A 21495-nucleotide genomic window follows, 5' to 3' on the forward strand; every position below is an offset into this window, starting at 1 on the left:
CCCGTATTTTACCATATTTTTCAGTAACATTGCTTCTACAAAAATGAACTTTTTGGAAGCCTCTATCTTGCTTTTAGGGGCTTCTCTGATGGCTCAGACGGTAAAGAATCTGCCTGAAATGTGGGATACCCGGGTTCAGTCCCTGGGTCAGGAAGATCCCCTGGAGAAGAGAATGGCTACCCATTCCAGTACTCTTGCCTGGAGGATTCCATGGACAGAGGAGCCTGGCGGGCTACAGTCCATAGGGTCACAAAGAGTTGGACAAAATGTTGCTTTTATATGTGTGCCCACTAATTCTAAGTCTTTGATTACTCTAAAATAACATCGACACTAAGGTGACAGGATGAATTTGAAAGAGCAGAACAATCAGGCAGTGTGGATTATGTCATGTTCTATGTGAAAAAATTTTCATCACGTACAATTTGTGATCAGTATGGCCCCGGGTCAGGGATTTGTTGATGCCCGCCATCTCCTTTTCAAACACATTGCTGATTTTCCTTCTCATTCAGAGATTAATAATGAAAAGAAAGGTATGTTCAAGGTCAGTGTGTTCCTGCTATTGTTGTAAATGCTATAATCTTTTACAAAATAATGCTGCTTAGAAAAGATTGGGGTCACCCAAGTGGACCAGTGACAAATTGTTTCTCTCTGTCTCTCCTTAATCTCTTTCAGCCTGAAAATACAAATGGCATGAGATCTTATGACCATGGTCTTGTAAATAGCACTGAGTTTGATTGATCTTCTCGAGGCTAGCAGTATGATTGACTACATGTTACAGAAGGAGATGAGGTTCACTTTTTCCCCCACATGGCGTGGAACCCAGAGGGAGAGTCTGGAGCTTGTACACTTGGTCTCTGGTTACTTATTTCAGGCCCTTGGCTCCTTCTATCTCTCTGCCCCACCGTCCTTAGGAATCTCTGTCTGTCTCATGGCCCCTGAGTGGCTCCTGCCCCTCCTGGTGTCAGGACCTCACTCCAGGCAGCAGAGAAGGGAAGGTGGGTGTCAACAGCTCTTTCAGTTACTTTCCTTAAAGAACATTGTCCCCAGTGCCTGCAGTGGGCCGTGTGCTTCCCTCTCATTGGCCAGACTATGTCACATGACCATCCTAGATGCAAGGGAGATGGGAAAGAATTTATTGATGCTTTCAACAAACTCAGATTTCCTTTAGTAAAGTACTGAAGGAGAAGTATATATTGAATGGGCATTGACACTCTTTCTCATGCCTTTAACCAGGAGTTCCTGTTAGCTGCCAGCGTCATATCCCTAACTTATCTTAGGTTAGTAATGCAGTGCAGTGGGCGCTCAGTCCTGTCCAACTCTTTGTGACCCCCTGGACTGCAGCCCAGCAGGGTCCTCTGTCCTTGGAATTTTCCAGGCAAGAATACTGGAGTGGGTTGCATTTTCTGTTCCAGAGGATCTTCCTGACGCAGGGATCAAATCTGCATTGGCACAGGGATTCTTTACCACTGTGCTACCTGGCAGCCCAAGTCCCAGCTTTGTAAATCCCATGTAGTTAGGCCCCTGAGAGCCTTTTGGGGTCAGTCTGTGAGACTCCTGTCTCCACTCTCTTGTTGACTTTAAGCCCTTGAGCCCTAATTGTTGCACAAGGGTGATTCAGTCCTGTGTGTCAAACGGAAATGGAGTAGAATACTGAACAGATCCCTGCCCGTGACCTCGGCAGTGTTTTCTGTTTGGACATCCTTAGGAATGCCTTTGCTTTGGCCCTTGGCCGCACAGTGTTGGCAGAGACCTTGGTCCTCGTGCCAGCCTTTTTCCTGGAGTGGGGGGAGCCAGGCCTGATCCCCAGCGGAGTCTCTCTGCTGGGCTTACGTGTTTGTCAAGAGCTGAGGCTGTTCCGGACAGAACGTCCGGAGGGTGAGAAGGCCAGTAGAGCAGTTGCCAGAAGACTTCATGAACCTTCCAGGACCCTTGTCCTGATCTCATCTCTGACCTCATTCCCTGACCGCATCTCACCAGACACTGTCCCACCAGAATCCTTCCTTTCCAAGAGCCTAATGGGCTTTGGAGCTCTGACTGTCCCAGAGTTAAAGTACATTGACCTTAGTTTCTCTGTAGTTTCTTAAATGTGTATCTTGGCCGCCTTTATGATTCTTGAGGGTGGACAAGGACATATGTTCCTCTCGGAACCTAGAACATAGTTGTAGCTGCATTGTATAGATATGATAATACTTAAATTTCAATCTGTAGTCTGAGATTTCTGAGAAGAATCTATGATATGAAAAAAACAAAACCCAGGATGACTTGAAATCACAGACATGGGGCTTAAGTCTCTTAATTGTTTCTTGTCCTCAAATACCCTCCACCCTGAGACCCATTTTGGTCATCTTCATTGTCTTTTCAAAGCATTACATTGACATGAAATAATATTCCTATTGTGTATATACTGCTTATGGAAAAAGCCGTCCTGTGTCCCGCCCAGTTTTCCGGATGTTTGATTCCTAACAAGTTCTGAGCGACTCTGATGCATGGTTTTTTCATGGGTGAGGGAGAAAGCAAACTCGGGTTCCCGTTTTCTTCCCTGCAAAGCATCTCTTACCTTGGGAGAAAAACAACTGTGCTCACAGCTGGAATCAAGTGTGTTTTTCTATTTGCAGTTGAAATAAACTTTGGAGGTCTTTTGTTTTTCTTCCCTTTCAAACAGGTATGCTGTGTTTTCACATAATGTAGTGGCTTTGTAAAATTCCACGTTAATTGACAGTAATTATTCTTCTGAAGAAGGAAGGGCTGAAACGTTGGAGATGAAGATATTGAAACTAATCCTTTTCACCCCACTTGCTTTCTCATTATACAAATCCATACTTGTTTGTTTGCTTAGAAATGAGAACAGCATTTTTAAAACTCTGGTCCAAAGACATCTGGTTCTTGGGGAGCCCACGGAGAGATTCCTGACAGCCAGGGGCACTTCTCTGCTGGTTTTGCTTGTCTGTTTTCTGTGTGGGTGGATCACATTAGCGAGAAAGCCGGAAAACAGACGCAGCCTGCACCAGACTGTCTGAATCCATCACTGAAGCTAGTTATTGCTGACTTCTGTCTTTCTGCTGCTTCTTGAGTGTCTGCCTGTCTCACCGGGTGTTAGCTTCCTGAATAGTTAGTCATTGATCATGAATAAGTTGAAGATCTGTCATTTTGCTATCATTTCCTCGGCCACAATTGTAGGATGTAGTTAATATACAAAGGTCAAGCTGTTCCTTGTTAATGGATACTTAACAGCATTTAAATAGAGCAAGGTATGACGACTAGGTTTTGTCTGTTTATTTACCAATCGCCATCTGAGTCCTTTCCTCTTACCCACCTCAATGTGGGTCGAACAAGTGACTCTTGGTTTATTTGTCTCTAGAGACCTCGCCTTCATTACAGAAAGGGGCTCCAAAGTGCTTGCTGTAAAATACTACCGTACATATCTTTTAAATGGTGGTTGGCAGCAGAGAAATTAATAATTAAATTTTCATTCTTGAGGGGTTCCTAGTGGAATATTAAATATGAGAAAGACTCATTAATCGTACCTTGTAGATTTTGAAGCTGTATTATTGGGGGCATGCAGATTTAGAACTGTGATCTCTTTGTTGTGAACTTACTGCTTAATGTGAAAAGGTTCCCTTTATCTTTTGGTTAGTAATTTTGCGGAATACCATTTCCCATTCTTTTACTTTCAACCTTTCTGTGTTCTTATATTTCAGGTGTGTCTCTTATACACAACATAGAGCTGTTTTTTTATTTTATCCAGTGTAAAAATCATTTTAATTTACTATTTATTTCATTTATATATAATACACTTAAGTGACATATTGAGTTTATATTAACTGTCTTTCTATTAATTTTCTGCTTTGCTCACCTATATTATGCTTTTTTCTGCCTTCTTTTGTACTAATCAAAATTTTCTTTTCATCATTCCATTTTCTCTCTCTTGTGTTATTATTGTCATGCATTTCAAGTCTACAGATGTCTTAAACTTCATAAAACATTGCTATTATTGTTTTGTGTAGTTGGCATTCATTTGATATGTTTTATACTTATCATTGTTTTTCCATCTTTCTTTTAATTTTATGTTTCTCTATAGAATTATTTTCCTTCAGTGCAGAGAAATCATATTGCATTTCTTTTGGTATAAGTGATGCAGGTTTTGTTTTATGAAAATTACTGGTTTCATCTTTGCTTTTGAAGGGTGTTTTCATTTAATATAGAATTCTAGATTGACAGTTATTTTCTCCTTCTAGGTGTTATTTTCTCTTTTGGTTTCCATCATTTCTGGTGAAAAGTCAGCTTTCAGACTTACTGCTACATCTTTGAAGCTAATGGTGTCTTTAAAAACTTTTTTCTAGCTATGTTTGCAATTTTTCTCTTTTTTTCTGTAGTTATTAGCAGTTTTACTATGGATTGCATAGGAATGGTTTGCTTTTTATCTACCCTGCGTTGGATTCTGAGAGTTTCTTGAATTTTGGATTGTATTAGTTTCAACAAATTCATGGCCATTGTCTCTTCTAATGTTGCATTTGTCACATTGTACCTGAAATTTTCTCCCGTAACTTCAGTTACATGTATCTTAGCTCTCTTCAATATGTCCTACATATCTTAGCACACATTTCTATGTTTTCTGTCTCTTCTGTTTATATTCCTGTTGTTTGTCTTCCATTTCACTGATTCTGTTTATAACACTGTCTAATCTCAATTTTACCCATATAATGAATTCTTTATTTTAGATATTGTATTTTCATTTCAGAATTTTCATCTTTTTTTATGCGTTCATTTTTCTACAAGAATTTTTTTTATCTTGCCTTCTATTTTCTCCATCTCTCTATTTTTCATATTTCCAGTTTTCTATGTTTTCCATCTTTTCTGTTTTACAGTATAAAGCTATAATGCTTATATTTATTTTGATATTCTTGTGACAGGGTGTAACTACTTATTAACTACAATATCTTGATCACCTGTGGATCTTTTTCTGTTGTCTTTTTCTTCTATTTGGCCACATGGTCAGGTATTTTGCTGTGTTTAGTAACTTGTTTGAATATGGGACTGTGAATATATACAGCTGTCAAAGCCCCAGGTAATGTGATCTTCTTCTAGAGAGGACTGATCTTTTCTCTTCTAGGCAGAGAAAGTGGGACTGAACCTTGAGGCTACAGAGGCTGTGTGTATCCTTTGTAAGCTTCAGTCTTATGCGGTTTTCCAGGGCTTTCAACTGAGAGTCCGCTGTGTTATCTGGGCCCTTCTCCCTGGCATTTTTCGAAAGTGAAGTCGCTCAGTTGTGTCCGACTCTTTGCGACCCCATGGACTGTAGCCTACCAGGTTCCTCCGTCCATGGGCTTTTCTGGGCACGAGCACTGGAGTGGGGTGCCGTTAGTTCTTTATCTCTGGAGACTGATAAAAACTCTACTTTCCTTTACAGATGTTTTCAGTTTGATTTTCAGTCCCCTGAGCCATTGAGCCTTAGGAATTGGCAGATACACTGGGGCAGAGGGAGTGGAGGAGAATGGCTGAGTACATGCTAGAAACCTCCCCAAGTATTTGCACCAGTCTGCCAAACTGCTTAATTTTACCAGCAGGCAGAAGTTCAGGACTTCGTAAGTGTCACTGTTGGGCACTGTTTATACAAGCCCCTCTTTGAAAGCCTTTTGCAAAACAGATACACTAGGTTGCAATTCCCCATTTTAGACAGACTTTGTTTCCTTACAATGGAACTCATTTAAATATAAGATTACCTCTAGGGTAATTAATTATCACTTAGTTTACAAAATTTTCCATTGTACACAAGTTTTCAGGTATGGTATACTTTTAATTAGGCAGAAAACTAGTCTATATTAATAAAACATCTGCGTTGCAGCATTTTAAAATGCAAATGTGTTGGTTTTTAGTAACACGGCAGCTTGAAGTATCTGCTAATAAATTATTTATAGATGAAACTTATTTACAATTAGCAACACGTATTTGCATGCATGGAACCAATGTACAACTTCTTTATTATCCATTTATTGAATATGTTCTACCTTTTGAATGTTTCAAATTAGAACCACCAATTCTATGATGAAAGAATATCATTCAGTGATAATATATAGTATCTTACTCTGAAATCAAGTAATTTTGCATTTATTTTTACAGTGTCATTTTCAAATGGTTCTGAAATCACGTTAAACTTAGTTGTATTTGTCTATTATGTGACATTATGGGTTTGAGACACACGGGCAGGATATACACTGAAATGTTAGTAATGGGATCTCTGTGGGGCAACATTAAAGCTGGATTTCTCCCTTCTCCCTTCCTCTCTCTCTTCCTTCCCCTTTCTCTCCTTCCCTCCCTTTTTGTTACATTTCTCTGGTTTTCGGCCTTGTAGAATGTATTCTGTCACAAGACAAAAGGCAATAAATAGAGCGATTGAAGATTAGCTTCTTCAGCACGGAGCCAGACCGTCCTAGCTGAGTGGTCCAGATTATACCCTCACTGCCAAGTCCTCCCCATGTTCCATGGATGCTGAGGACGTTCCGTCACGTTCTGACTTGCCAGCCAAGCCGCACCTTTAACGTCCGTGGACGCGGGAGTAGAAGGCGGTCGTGCGCCACGCGCCTGCCCCTCAGACCCGTGTGTTCCTTTGCAGGCTCTATGAGAACAAAGGAGAGGCCGACTTCGTGGAGTCCCTGGTGCAGCTCTTCCGGTCCATCAGCGATATGATGAGCAGCGTGTCGGACCAGACCGTCCGGGTGAAGGTAGGCCCTTGGGTGTGGCAGCATCGACTGCGTCCGGGCTGCTCTTAGACGCGGGGCTCCCCACGGGCCCAGAAAACCAGGGACTGTGTGTCCTACGAAACCTGGACTTGAGCAGAAGGCCCAGGAGTGGCTTTGCCTTGACTGTAATTGTGGTGCCTGTAATGGGATCCTCTTTGCTTCCTCTATAGCTGCTCTTAAATTTTGCTACCATTGCTCTTTTTTTTTTTCTTTAATTAAATTTGATTGTTTAAAATTTGGCTGTGCCGCTCAGCATGTGGGATCTTAGTTCCCCAACCAGGAATCAAACGCATTGACCCCCTGCAGTAGAAGCGTGCACTCTTAACCACTGGACTGCCAGGGAAGTCCCTCCCGTTGCTCTTTGTTTCTTGGTGGGGAGAGGGTCCCAGTTTCCTGCATGGAAGGGTGGGGAAGAGGATGAGAACAATGTTTTTGTGTCTGTTGTCAGGGCATCTCAGTATCTGAGCAGGAGTGGGAGGCTGAGGCTCTAGGTGCCCCAGGCATCCGCCAGACCTCAGGCGAAGCTGTGCCCATAGTGATACATCTTCATCCTCTGTCGAGTCGGGATCCAGTCTTCCCATGGCCCTGCTCTTCTTATCACCTCATTATCTGTTCTTGCCCTGTGGTCCTTGGTGGGATCAAGATGCCTATACCTTGGTGGGATCAAGATGCCTATACCAAAGCGTGGCACCTCCACACTAGTGGTGGAGGTGCCAGGTGGCAGGGCGTGGGGAAAAGCCCACGGAGCATGCCAGAACCCCTACACTCCCTAGCATCCTGCTTTCCAGAAATTTCCACGTGGCTGACTTACTGCAGAAGAAGCCATGTAGTCTGCGTGTGCTGCCCGTGCTGATTCTTTCCGAGGACGAGACTCTTCCAAATGATTAACTCGTAGCTTTCATTCCACTGCTCCTGTAGCCTGCTGTGTTCTCACTTTCCTCTTTGAATGTTCTTTTAATGTGTCATTTCAGAACGCATCTTTATGGCTATTGTCTTAAAACTGATGTGGGAAAGTGATTTCCCAGCTTTTAAGTCTCGAACAAAGATGTCCGTGTGCTCTGGTGTGTGTCACGTTGCTGTGACCAGGGGAACCAGCATCACTCAACGTGAAGAGTCATAGTGATCCTTTGATCCCAGAGCTGATGCTGCTGTCTGGAGGAGCGGTGGTCCCTCAGTATCATTTCTGTCTTGATGTAGAGCTGGTGGTCCACAGAGAAAGCTGTGTGGTGCCTATTTTCAAGTTGTGGCTTAATTATTTTGGCAGCTTGCTGCCTGAAAGTGAAAGTTGCTCAGTGGTCTCTGACTTTTTGGCGACCCCATGCACAGTAGCCCTCCAGGCTCCTCTGTCCGTGGAATTCTCCAGGCAGGAATACCGGAGTGGTTTGCCATTCCCTTCTTCACAGAATCTTCCCAACCCAGGGATTAAACCCAGGTCTCCTACATTGCGGACAGATTCTGTACCATCTGAGCCATCAGGGAAGTCCAACTTATTGCCTAAAGCTGCCTTATTGTTCTGAGGTTAAAATTAACAGTGTGTTTGGTACATTAACTCCTAAATCCTGTGGCATTTCGGAAAAAACAGAGCCTGGGAGTCTAAGAATAGATAAAATGACAGGAAGTTTTGAGCCCAGAAATTCTTTTAGATTTCTAAATATACTGTTAGATTATTAACTTTGATCGGGCTTGACTTGTGTCTGCCCACCTCCCTGGATGTCAAGACATTTAGTAACTGTAGACTTGGAAGTCCTTCCTTTGGTGGGTGTTCTATTATGAGGCACAGTGAATTCAATGACGTTTGTGCATTGATGCAACCTTACATCTGCAAGACAGATGACTGAGTGTTATGTGAAATGTTGCCACCCTTCTGCTAATTTTGTATTTTGTCTTTCACAATAGGTGCTTTCTCAGCTTCTCAAAGTTAAGAATTCCCATCATGGGATCCTGTTTTTCTGTAGTTTTTAACTTTCTAAGTTTTGCTCTGCGGAAATGGAAATACAGTTGTGAGTCATCTTACGTAGAGGAATTATGAAAAAAGACTTCCTTGGGGGTGAGACTTTGTTTCCCGGGGTGGCCCTGGTTGCTGCCTTGATCTTGGGGGTGACCTGCAGGCACCCGTTTGTGAGTTAGGAGGTCAGCATGGCCCGTGCCTTCCTGGTGTCGTTCAGGGTGACTTGATGTGACCGCTCTGAGCACCCTGAAGCCACCACTGACACCCACCTTCTGGATTCAGGTTAGCGTTTTACATCTCAATAAAGGGAGAGGCAAGAGGAGATTCAGATCATAGTTAACTTCAGGAAACACACGGAATCCGTGTGGAAGTTTCAGCATATATTTAGTCTAGAACTTTCTGTCTGCACGTCAGCTTGCCCCTTTCACCTGCCCACAGCTGTCCCCAGACATTCTCAGCAGGCGCTCCGGGGAACCCTCCTGGCCGTCACACTTCCCGTGTCCTCCTCCCCGGGAGCCGATCCTTGGACCTGGGCCAGTGCCTCCTGCTTCGGTTCTCTGCTCCACCCGCACGTGGTCACTGCCTCTCCTCCAGGTGTGACCCAGTGACCCTTCACCTGCGGCCTCTCCAAGCCAGGCGTGATCATCCCCTTCCATTGCTTTCTCTTCCTCTGCTCACCGCGACCGTGACTACGCTGAGCCCTGGGTGTGAGGGGCTCAGGGACTCTGGATGACGTTATGGCAGCCCCTCCCTGTACCCTCTACGCCCTCAGTGCTGTGCCTGACCATCTGGTTTCCCGACTGTATTTCAGCGTTCCCCCAAAACTCACATCTGGCGATGGCCTTCTTTGTCTCAGGAAGTCGTGATGTTCTCCAGCTGCCTGGAGAAATGGGTCAGATTCCAGTTTCTGCCGTTGAGAAACCTTCACAGTCAACCCAGCCAACTCTCCTAGCCTTTGGTTCTTAGAGACGCAGGTAGAGCATCCCTCTGGATGCCCAGAAGCCTCTGGAAGGATGGCTTCCAACAGTGGCTAGAAAGAAGCATGAGGGCCGGAACAGCCACAGCTGATGTTCGCTGATCACTTGCTATTCTGAGTGCTTTCTCATCTTTAGCATCTTCTGTGATCCTTCAGAGTAACCCTGTTCCATGGGTATAGTCATGGATTTTACAGGAAGATACCTGGAGTTATTAATGAACTTGCCGGAGGTCATGGGACTGGGTGTAGGGATGACGGAGGCCCAGATTGCCTGCTTCCAGAGCCACATTCTGTTCCCCTAGAGAGTGTCCCTGGGCACCCGTGATTCCATGGATCAGAAACAGGACCCAGGACCGATTGTCCACATCAACAGACAGCAGGTCTGGATCATATCCTCTAGGGCTGTAAAGACATCAGCTTCATTCCCCATGGAGCTTTTCATTGAAATGGATATGTCCGCCCCCCCCCCACCCCGCCCTTTTTTCTTTTGGCGTAAAGCAATTAAAAAACTTTGACATTGTGCCCCAGAAGTTGGGTTTGTCCAAAGGAGGATAAAGGCAGTTCAGTGGGGCTGGTCCTGAGGCTTCTTGGAGTTTGGGGTCTTGGTGATGGCCCTCCACCCGTGTTTGCTGCAGGGCCTTCTGTTTCTTTACCACACATGGATCTCAGAGCTAGATTTGGGGCGTTTGGTGTGTAGCCATCAGGATTAACACAAGCACTGACATTTTAACTCCAGTCCACAAATCTTACAGCTCTGTGGGATTATCCTAGAAAAGACTACCCCGCAAACTGGGCACAGTCTGCCCAGAGGATTCTAGAATCTTCTGTCGAGGGCGACAGTGACCCTCACCCACAATAAGAAATGCATTGCTGTGTGTGTGGTGTGTGTGTGAAGCGGGAAAGTCTTTCATGAAGCAGTTCTTACCCCTTATCCCATGTGATGTATTCTGGCATTTTCTATTCTATTCTGGTATCCTTTAGTCTATTCTGAACTAATGTATTTCACTAAAAAAAAAATTGCTGGTTGACAGGCGCTAAATTTATTTCCTAAAGAGCAAGTGTATCTCACCCACATTTGAAAAACACCGTTCTTTACCATTCTATTTCTTCCGCTGTCTTTCCTGTTTGGTTTAGTATGAAATATTATTAGTTTTCTGTGTGTCTTCCATCGTCAAGTAAAGGCACAGATTCCTGGTGCTCAGTGAATTTCCCCCCCAGCATGTAGTCTGGACTGGGGCGAGGATGGATTGAATTTGAGGCCCCTGAGCTGAGCTGGGCACAGACACGTGAGACTTTGCCTTCCTTCCAGGGGCTTGTTCCTGGGGCACTGGCTTCCTTGTCTCTTGCCTTTCTCACTGCTGGTGGTCCCACGTCTGCCTGGCTTTCTCTAGAAGGAAGTGCATTGGAAATAAGCTGTACTGTCTTAGTAGTAAATGCAGTTGTGGGATGATCTTTGCCCTCCAATCAGTATGGTTTTCATTTCCTTAAAAAGTTAATATCTGGACTTGAACTACACATACTTGTCTTCTATTTTATCTAAAAATTTTCCTTATCAGGAGTTTTGGCTGCTTTATGTCCATTTCTAAACTGACATCTGGGGTTCATGACTGCTTTTCACAGATTTGTAAGTTTCAAATATTTTTGCCCTCTGAAAATCTCTCTGAATGTCTTAGATCATGATTGTGCTTGCTCAGTTGTGTCTGACTCTTTGTGACCCCATGGACTGTAGCCCGCCAGGCTCTTCTGTCCATGGGATTTTCCAGGCAAGAATACTGGAGTGGGCTGACATTTCCTCCTCCAGGGGATCTTCCAGACCCAGGGATGGAACCCACATTTCTTGAGTCTCCTGCATCGGCAGATGGGCTCTTTACCACGAGAGCCAGCTGGGAAGTCCAGGAGTGATGACAAACAAACAATACGATTTCCTTGCAGATGAGAAACTCGGGTTTCACAGCTGGCCGCTGACCTGTTCAGGGCCTCTGCTCTAGTAATAGGAGCTCCCCCTTGGCCCCTATTTCCCGAATCCCTTTGTCTTCCACTTCATGTGCTGAATTCAAGATTTCTATAAGGATGTGAAGTCTTGCCAGTTCCCCTAAACAAATCAGGGATTTGTTGTGTCCTTGAGCTCAGTATAAATGTAAAATGTGATCTTGTTAGAAAAGTGGAGAATGCCAAAAAGTCAATTAAGAAAAATAAGACACACTTGTCTTCTCACCACCATAAATTACAGTGTTAGCATGTTTTTCTTGTTAATTGTGGGTTTTTCCTCCTTACTTAGCATCATCATGTGTCTATGATGATGTATGAGATTACATATGTATGTGTACAGATATTTACATATACTGTGAATGTTTATATATACATGCTTTTACAACTTGCCTTTTATCCACATACGTTTACGTATATCCTTTAGTATTTTTGAAGAACATCTATTCATTTATTGATTTAATTGGGGGATAATTGCTTTGCAATGTTGTGTAAGTGTCCGTTGCACAGCAGCATGAAGGAGCCACAGGTATACATATCTCCCCTCCCTCTGGAGCACCTCCCCATCCTCCTGCTCTGGGTCATCACAGAGCGTGGAGCTGAGCTTCCTCTGCTATACTGGAACTTCCTACTAGCAAGCTATTTTATACATGGTCATGTACATATGCCAATTTGCAACTCTCTCCATTTGCCCCATCTTCCCTTTCCCCCACTGTGCCCGCCATAAGCATCTTTTTTAAGGTTATATTGCTTCATGGTTGTGTCATAGATTATTTTACTAGTGTTCTGCTACAGTTGGGCACTTAGATTGTTTCTAGCTTTCCTCTCCATGAACAGTGCCTCGGTAGCCTCCATGGCAGGCCCTTTCTCTGTGGCAAAGAGCTTGTTCTGTCTGGTTAGCTGGGCCCGTGCAGATTTCCAAATGCTCTGAAGGTCTGTGAGGTCAGGAACAGAGCTGTCAGAACTCGCTGCCCACCCGGTGAATCTGCGCCCTTCCCACCTGGGCTGTTGTGTTCCATGTGATTGCCTGCCCTTCGCGCTAGAACGCTGGTTCTGTCTGGGTTTCCACTCCTCCACTGCTTCGTGGGACTGAGGACTGGACCGCAGGGTTGGTTCCCCGGGAGCTATTTGATCCTAAGGAGTCACCTGCTTTCGTAACCTTGGTGTCTCGGTGCAGGACTGGTGGCCGAATCAGGTAAGGAGATGAGAGTTCTGCTGAGTCCCGTTCCTTTAGCTCAGATGATTCCAGACCCCGAAGAAGCCAGCCAGAGGGATATGGGAACCGTCATAATTGTTGTTCAGTCACTAATTTGTGTCCGAGTCTTTGTGACCCCATGGACTACAGGACGCCGAGCTTCCCTGTCCTTCACTATCTCCTGGAGTTTGGTCAGATTCATGTTCATTGAGTCAGTGATGCTATCTAACCATCTCATCTTCTACCACCCCCTTCTCCTTTTGCCTTCAATCTTTCCCAGCATCAGGGTCTTTTCTAATGAGTTGGCTTTTTGCATCAGGTAACCAAAGTATTGGAGTTTCAGCTTCAGCATTGGTTCTTCCAATGAATATTCAGGGTTGATTTCCTTTAGGATTAACTGGCTTGATCTCCTTGCTGTCCAAGGGACTCTCAGGAGTCTTCTCCAGCACCACAATTCGAAAACATGAATTCTTTGGTGCTCAGCCTTCTGTATGGTCCAGCTCTCACATCTGTACATGATTACTGGAAAGACCATAGCTTTTAATATATGGACCTTTGTTGGCAAAATGATGTCTCTGCTTTTTATTGCGCTGTCTAGGCTTGTCATAGCTTTCCTTCCAAGGGCCACCCATCAGAGATCAGGCTGTATTCTAAATAAATGAGGAACATCAGAGCCACACTGACCCTGGGACCATAACTGTCTGGGCCCCAGAGGGGCTAGAGCTTCTCAGCTCCCAGTGTGTGTACGCACATCACCTGGAGGTCTTGGGAAAATGCAGATTCCCTCTCAGTCATTCTCGGGCGTGATGCTGGTGTTGATCCTTGGCACTCTTTGAGGTGGGCGTGGCCAGCACTCACGTGTGTAGGACCACCCTGGCCGCCCCGGAGTCGGGGGTGGTGGGAGTCTGGGCCGGTGCTGATATTCCCCTCCAGGCCGTCTTCACCTGTGTACGAGCCCTCCACTGCCCAGCGTTCTAGATTATTCTGATTTCACAAGTTTTCCTTGTATACACATGATAAGACACTCAGAAGTGGAGTCGTGACTCACATCAAAAAAGCAGCAGCAGCAGCAAGAACAAATAAAGGGAAGAAAATATTCTAGGGCATTTGCTTGGCAAACCTTTGGCTCAGAATGCTTCCAGTTGTTCATTTCCATGCTGCTTTCCAGTCTGTGGTTTCCAGATGCCTCAGAGTTCCAGAGTCTGGCTAAGTGATTTGAAGTCAGCTGACACGGGGGCTTCCAGCTCCCTCTAGTTTATAATTTGGAAAGCACTCGCCCAGTGTTGGATTTCTGGGATCTCCCTCCCGGCCAGAGTTCCTGGTGGGGAGTTCCACAGTCTTCTTGGCTCCTGTCCTAGGACACTTGAGAGACCACCCACGTGGGCAGACTTTGTCTGGAGCTGTCTGGATGGAGACACTTTTTCCTAGCACTCTGCCTCCCCACCCCCATTTGAAGTGGATAAGACTTTGCAGCAATAGCAGAAATGCAGCCTTAGAGGAAAGCAAGATGATTTCTGTTCTCCACTCTCTCAGCAAACCAACAGTTTGTGTTGCATTTCTACCTAAGTCATGGTGCACGTGCATGAGAGAGTTTTTACAATTACAACCCAGTTAAGGTTCACCTTACCCCCTTTTATCATGATTTCATGATCTCCTTTTTGTGTTGACTTTCTACCCAAGTTATGGGGCACATGCATGAGAGTTTTTATATCAGTTGTTACAACCTAGATACAGTTTGCTTTACTCCATTTTTATCATTGTATCATGAGCATTTTTCCATATTAATGAGTAGTTATAATCATAATGGCTCCATACCAGTTCAGAACAGATGCCTGAATTGATGTGCGTTCGTTTGCTTAATCAAATGATTTTTCATCATCCTAATTTTTCCATTGTTGAATACTGGGATTTTTGTTTTTAGCATTTTAAACCTGTAGTGAATGATTTTATTGAGAAGTAGTTGGTGGCATTGATCTTTCCTTTAATTTTGTGATGAATTTCCTCCGTGTTGATTACCACGTGTTCCTACCTCTGTTGGAGGACCAGCCTTTGATTTGAGATTACAGGACTCCAGGCCCTTCCCAGCCACCTGTCCTGTCCGCTGGGTGATGTTCACTGGTGGAAAAGTGCTCCTTTTTCGTTCTTGGCTTCAGTGCTCAGGCCCTTGAAGTGCTTACCTTCTCCTTGCCCTTGCCCTTGGCTTTCAGGGGTCTCTCCCCTAGCTGCCTTCACCTGCACTCTCTGCCTCCTATGCGTCCCCCTGCCATCGGACCAGACACAACCCCACCCTCTTCTCCTTCCACCATTGCATTCAGGGTCTATTCAGTGCTCTGTGAAGCTGAGCGGGTCTCATGGGTGGCTTTATGTGTAGCACATCCCATTTATTTACTCATTTGTTTCAAAACTTCATTTACTTATATGTTCGTTCTGTGTGGCAGGCACTGGACACAGCATATGTGACACAGATGTGGGCTGTGTCCTCATGCTGATTACATTGAAGTCAGTGAGACAGATATAAGTTAAATCACCCTATCCATGCATGTGCAGTTGAATGATTTTATGCACAGCATAGACATGAATCTCTAATTTGAGATTGTAATGAGTCCTTTTGAGGGAAGTAAGGGACAGGATGACAAGGCGTATCAGGGGATGGGAAGAGTTGGTTGGGGGTGGGAGGTTGTTTCAAGGAAGGTTTCTTTTTTTTTTTTCCCTCAAAGAAGGTTTCAAGAGTGAAAGAAGTACTGGATGGGGGAAGAAGTTCTGGGTAGAAGAGCAGACTAGAAGGTCTGTGCTGCTTTCAGGGACTGGCCATACGGTCAGCAGATGTGGGCGGAAGGATGGGTAGTGAGACTGGGCGGGATGTTGGGAGAGCGTAGAGAAGCGGGTGGGGGCATGTCGGGGCAGAGCCCTGTGGTCCCGCTCAGGATCCGTGGACGCCACAGGAGAGGTCATGCTCAGGCCAGACATGGCTTCTCAAAGGGCCGTTTGGCTGCTGTCTACAGAATGGGTGGGGGCGGCAGTGATACGGTGACAGGCTGACATCAGGTCTGGGTGATCGGTCCTGCATGGGGCTGGACTACAGTGAGGTCCTCTCCCTTGGCACTCTTGACACCCGGGACCCATCCTTCTTGGCTATGGGGCTGTCTTGTGCACCAGAGATGTTTAGCAGAATCTCTGGCCTCTACACACCACATGCAGTCCCTCGAATGATGACCAGAGATGTGTCTGCACATTGCTAAGTGTCTCCTGGGGTTGGGGTTGGGGGCAAAATGGCCTGTGGCTGAGACATTGGGCTCTTGGATTGGTGACGAGTGTTGAGAGGGCGGTTGAGACTTGCTGGTGTCGTTTACAGACTGTGGTGGTGGCTCTGATGGGGGAGGTGAGAAAAAGCAGGGGAGGTGTCATCCCCTCCCAAATCTTTGGCTTAAGCCACTGTGTGATGGAGAGACAGGGCTTCCTCGGTGGTGCAGTGGTCAAGAATCTGCCTGCTGATGCAGGAGATGCAGATTTGACCCCTGGGTCGGGAAGATCCCCTGGAGGAGGAAATGGCCACCCACTCCAGTATTCTTGCCTAGAAAAGCTCATGGACAGAGGAGCCTGGTGGGCTGCAGTCCATGAGGTCTCGAAGAGTTGGACACGACTGAGCGTGCAGGTACAATGGAGAGACATGTTAAGAAACGGGTGAAGATTCTACAATACATAGGCGTTGAGGGTGGGCTTCTGCTGAGACCCTGCTTAAAAGTCCTCTCTTCCTGAGAGCTGCTGTGTTAGTAACTCTGCCTGACTCCATCGTGGGGAAAGGGGTTCCTGGGCAGCTTTCGTGTGCTGATAACTTATCTCCATGCTTTTGCATGGTATCCCCCTGCCGTTTCTAACTGCACGGCCGTCGTTTAGGATTGGCCTCTTGTTTTCTGATTCTCTTTAGGCAGCGTCCAGCTTCCACCCCTTGTCTCCTGTCTCCTTTTGGTGCTGCTGGCTGGGTGGCTGGAGGTGTTTATATAAATACAGAACCTGTTGCTGTTAGATGCTTGGTTCCCTAACATAATATAGGAAAGTACCAAACCCAGACTCCCATAGGCTTTGGAGAGATCTTATCTGATGCTTCTGTTCAGGTGGATTAGGAACCAAGAGATAATCCTAATGCCTTCCATTTGGGGAGCACTCTCCCTCATCAGAGCCTTTCAGTGCATGTCCTCACCTGTGATGCTCCTAGCACCGCCATGGTGCCCAAAGAAAGTGATAATGAAAAGCCATCAGAAAGAGAGGGGAGAAATCATGATCATGCAAAGTCACTGTGTTTTAAAAGTAGTCATTGACAGAAACATTTAGAGCCCAGGTCCACTGACTCTTCTCTGGGATCTTCACATTGCTGCTGCCCCATGGGACTCCTTCTGAGATTTTTGTTCTAGGAAAAATGAGGGAGTTTTAAATAGAGTCTAAAGCAGTCTGACCCATCTAAACCTGGGTCTCCCAGGAAACTGAAGGCTCCGGGTCTGCTGTGTACTTTGCTTGTGTACTGCTTCTTCCACTTAAACGTGTTTGTCGGTTCTTACTGAGTTTCTGTGGATGGTAGCCCCTTTTAATTGCAAATAACGTAAACCTCATGGCAGGATCTTCCAGTTCTTGAGTAGAAGATTGAATATCGTTAAGGTGTTGGGTCTTTCCACCTTGATCTATAGACTCCATGTCATCCCAAGTCAAAAATTCCAGCAAGTTACCATGTCGCTGTTGACTCCAAAGGGACACCAGAAGCAGAAGATCCAGAACATTCCACTCCATACTGAAGGACAGCATCAGAGGACTGACACTCTGTGACTTCAGGTCTTACTGGAAAGCTGCAGGAGTCTAAATGTATAAACTCAATTCATACTCACTTCAGAAAGAAGGACAGTAACGGATTCATGTCATTGGGCAGGTCAAGGCTTTGGCCATGACTGTGCCCAGGGAGGGACTGGGTCGCTTTTAGACTTCCTTGGTGGTTCAGTGGTTGTCTCCATGCTTCCACCGCAGAGGGTGTGAGTTCAATCTCTGGTTAGGGAACTAAGATTCCACATGCCATGTAGAGTACCTCCCCCCGCCCCCCGCCACCCAGAAGAAAAGAAATCCTTGCTCTTGGCTCCGTGGCTTCCCAGGTGGCTCAGTGGTATAGACCCCACCTGCCCGTGAAGGAGACACAGCTTTGATCCCTGGGTCGGGAAGATCCCCTGGAGTAGGAAATGGCAACCCACTCCAGTATTCTTGCCTGGGAAATCTCATAGACAGAGGAGTTTGGCAGGCTATTGTTCATGGGGTCACAAAAGAGTCAGATACAACTTAGCTATTGAGCACGCATGCACACAGGCTCAGTACTCTTTTCTCTCTATTTGAGGGAAGAATGGCCACCACCAGTCCGAGGCTTGTATTTGTTTTATCACTATTTATAATCCTAGAGGACCCAGATTGACTGTCTAGCTTTTCAAGGCTAAAATTATCTTCAGAAAGACCCCCTCATTAACCTTCTTCCTATAAAGGAGGGACCATGGAAGGAAGGAAAACACTCGAGGAGGTTGAAAGAGAAGTAGAGACTTGCTGCTGCAAAGAGTGGAGAGAGAGGGGTAAAGCAGCCAGCAGGAGGGTTGACCTGACATTGGTGAGTGTAGCTGAAGCCAATGCTAATTTGTGACTTTGTGAAATGGTTTCTGTAGCTATTCTCCAGACCTGTCTACTGGGCTGATGGAGAGGGTACTTAAAGCCTTCATTTAGGTTTGGTGTTCTAACCTGCATGCTAAGTAGCCCAAGCTGAAACCTGAGAGGAGACCAGCCCTTAAATATGCCCAGGAAGAATTTTACTGAGAAACGAGTTGGCTAGTGCTAGAGCATTAGAAAGTATGAAAAAATAAATTCATAATTGAGCTTAAAAAATCATCAGCTCCATTATATCAAGTAATTTCAAAGTTTCATTAAAGCTGTTTTTCAGAACTTTATGATGGAATAAATTATTTTTGTGTGTGTATGGATGAAATCTTGGACTAGATGTTGAATTTTAAAAGCGCTCAAGTAGTTAACATTGGGATGTAGTTAATATGGGAGTTGGGGAGTGGGAAGTTCACATCCGTGCCTGGAGAATCCCATGGACAGAGGAGCCTGGTGGGCTACGATCTGTAGGGTCATAAAGAGTCGGACATGACTGAAGTGACTTAGCATACACGAAAAGTCACATCTGAGTTTTTTCAGGAATTTACACAGGGATGGAGTCGTCCTGTGGAGAAGGGAATGGCAACCCACTCCAGTATTCTTGTCTGGAGAATCCCATGGACAGCGGAGCCTGGGAGGCAACAATCCATGGGGTCACACGAGTCAGACACGACTTAGCGACTAAACCATAACCAGAGTTGTCCCGGGAGTGAGGGTCAATCCTTGATTTCCCCTTCTTCAGCCCATGGGTATTTGCGATATCCCCAAATCAGCTTATAACTTAAACTGTAAACTTTAGAATCCTGTGCTAGGCAGAACAATTTTGATGAGAAGCTGAGCAGTATTATTCTCTATGAACTGTGAATGTGACAGTTTTATAATTCAAGGAGAATTATTTTTCCCGTGGGAAATCCTACACATCCAATATGGTACATTGAATTAGGGGCGCGGTAAAGGAAAGAAAAGGCTATAAAAGGCATATCTTATTAAAATAAAGCAGGTTTCATTCTTGCCTGTGTAACCTTTAGATACAGTGATTGATTCTTAGTTAGACTTGCTGATTTTTTTTGAAGCATAAATTGTCTTCTCTCCAATGTGATTAAGGAAGAGCAGCACTTCTCATCATCTGATTAAATAAAATGTAACTAAAGTGCAATTAATTTTTGAAAATGAGATTTTCATAGAATTCCGGGAAATACACATTGTGGCATTACACATTTTATAGGGTCACCACTCAAGATTAAGTACAGAGGTGCTATGACTGAGAAATTAGGTGACCGCCAAATCCTTTCATTATTTTACTTTTAAATGATTCATTTTAAAGTTTAAAAAAATACTATTCTTGCTGCTATTTGTCAGGCGGATCATCTGGTTAGTTCCTGGTGGGTCATGAGTCTCGTGATGTGTTCCCATCAATGCGTCCTTCAGGGGAGCAGCATTGTGGCTCCATCCCCCTTGACAATCACTTTGCTGATTTATGTGGTCTACCAGTTGGCCCCTTCTTTTTCCTGCCATATTTTTCTGGGACATGAAGACATACCACTGGTTCAGCAGAGTTCCATGTTATAAGATTTATTTACTGCAATTTCCCCTTCGGGTGTGTCTCGGATGTGAGTCAGGTACTTACCCCTTCTCTTTTCCCACGTTCCTCTGATTTCCTCTGCAATCAGAGGAACCCCCAGGGCAGCCAGCAGCGCTGTATTGCAGTGAGCTGGGGTGGGAGCTGAGTGGTTTTTGTGCTTCAGTGTTAAAACTTTGCCTAGCAGACAATCTTGAGTCAACAGAAATTACAGGACTATTTTTAAATGAAAATTTAATTTCTTTATTTTGATTGCTTCTCAAAGATATAACAAAAAAAGAATCAAGTCCTCTAAAATAATACGCATAAGTCTACTGCTGTGAGATTACTCACTGTCAGCCCCTTGGTCATGATCTTGTCTGAATTCTTTCTGTTTCTATAAGGACTATGCATGTTATTTCCAATAAGCTGGTGATAAATACCTGGCCAGTGCCGTTCCCTGCTTGGTTTCCTCACACAGTGTGTTTGAGGAACACAGAAAAGGAACTCTCTTTTCACAGAGTAGATGATACTATCCTGTTGACAGAGAGACTTGCTGGTTGGACCAAACCAGTATCCAAGAGATGCTGACAAATTCAGAACTACTGAGACTTCCCTGGTTGTCCAGTGGTTAAGACTCTGCCTTCTAATGCAGGGGGTACAAGTTCAATTCCTGATCGAGCAGCTAAGATCCTGTATGCCTTGGTACCAGAAAAGACCAAAACATAAAATGACAGAAGCAATACTGTAACAAATTCAATAAAGACCTTAAAAGTAGTTCACGTCAAAAAATAATCTTAAAAAAAAAAAAGAATTGATGTTACATGACACCAAAAAGCTCAATCAAAATAATCCGCAGTGATCATTAAGGAAATGCCAAAGAACCAGAAAGCAGGTGTTTCGGGGTAAACTTCAACAGGGACCTTGGAATTTAAGGCCTACAGCAGTAACCCTTCTGCTGGTGTGGGGAGGCTGTGCAGGTGTGTTTCTGAAGCTTTGCAGCAGCCCTGGTTCTCCCTAACAACCTCCAGGCCCCTGAGGCCCTTCCATTTCCCCTGGCCCTCTTCTTGGTCCTGGGGATGCCTCTGGTGCCTGCTCCACCTGGGCCCCGCCTCTCCAAATGGGCCCCAGCCCCGCCCACTGCAATCCAGTCCCACCCACTGTTCCCAGCCCCACCCATAGCCCCTCAACCCCGCCTCTGCCCTCAGTCCCGCTCCCTGCCCCCAGCCCCGCCCACTGCCCCATAGCTGGCTTCCTCATCTTCCTCCTTGTCCTGCGGCTTTCTTTGTTCTTCTTGGGGGCATTCCAGGTTGAGACTGCTCCTGCTTGTTTCTCTTTGGGCACAGAACTTCTTCATCAAAGACTCCAGTACCTTCCTCTCTGCCTTCTTGCCTGGAGTCTTAGTGCGTTTGGAGTCGGATA

The 21495-nt window shown here is 45.2% G+C and overlaps 1 protein-coding gene across 2 annotated transcripts in view; it reads left to right on the forward strand.

The window, feature by feature from the left end:
- DOCK1 (dedicator of cytokinesis 1) overlaps positions 1 to 21495 on the forward strand; it is a 544913-nt gene that overhangs the window by 123929 nt on the left and 399489 nt on the right. For both annotated transcript variants that reach the window (XM_061162908.1, XM_061162909.1), the window contains exon 23: positions 6611 to 6719. In XM_061162908.1, the coding sequence (XP_061018891.1) occupies positions 6611 to 6719 (109 nt within the window). The remainder of the gene's footprint in view (positions 1 to 6610; positions 6720 to 21495) is intronic.

Source organism: Dama dama, chromosome 15 (assembly GCF_033118175.1).
Source record: "Dama dama isolate Ldn47 chromosome 15, ASM3311817v1, whole genome shotgun sequence".
NCBI lineage: Eukaryota > Metazoa > Chordata > Mammalia > Artiodactyla > Cervidae > Dama > Dama dama.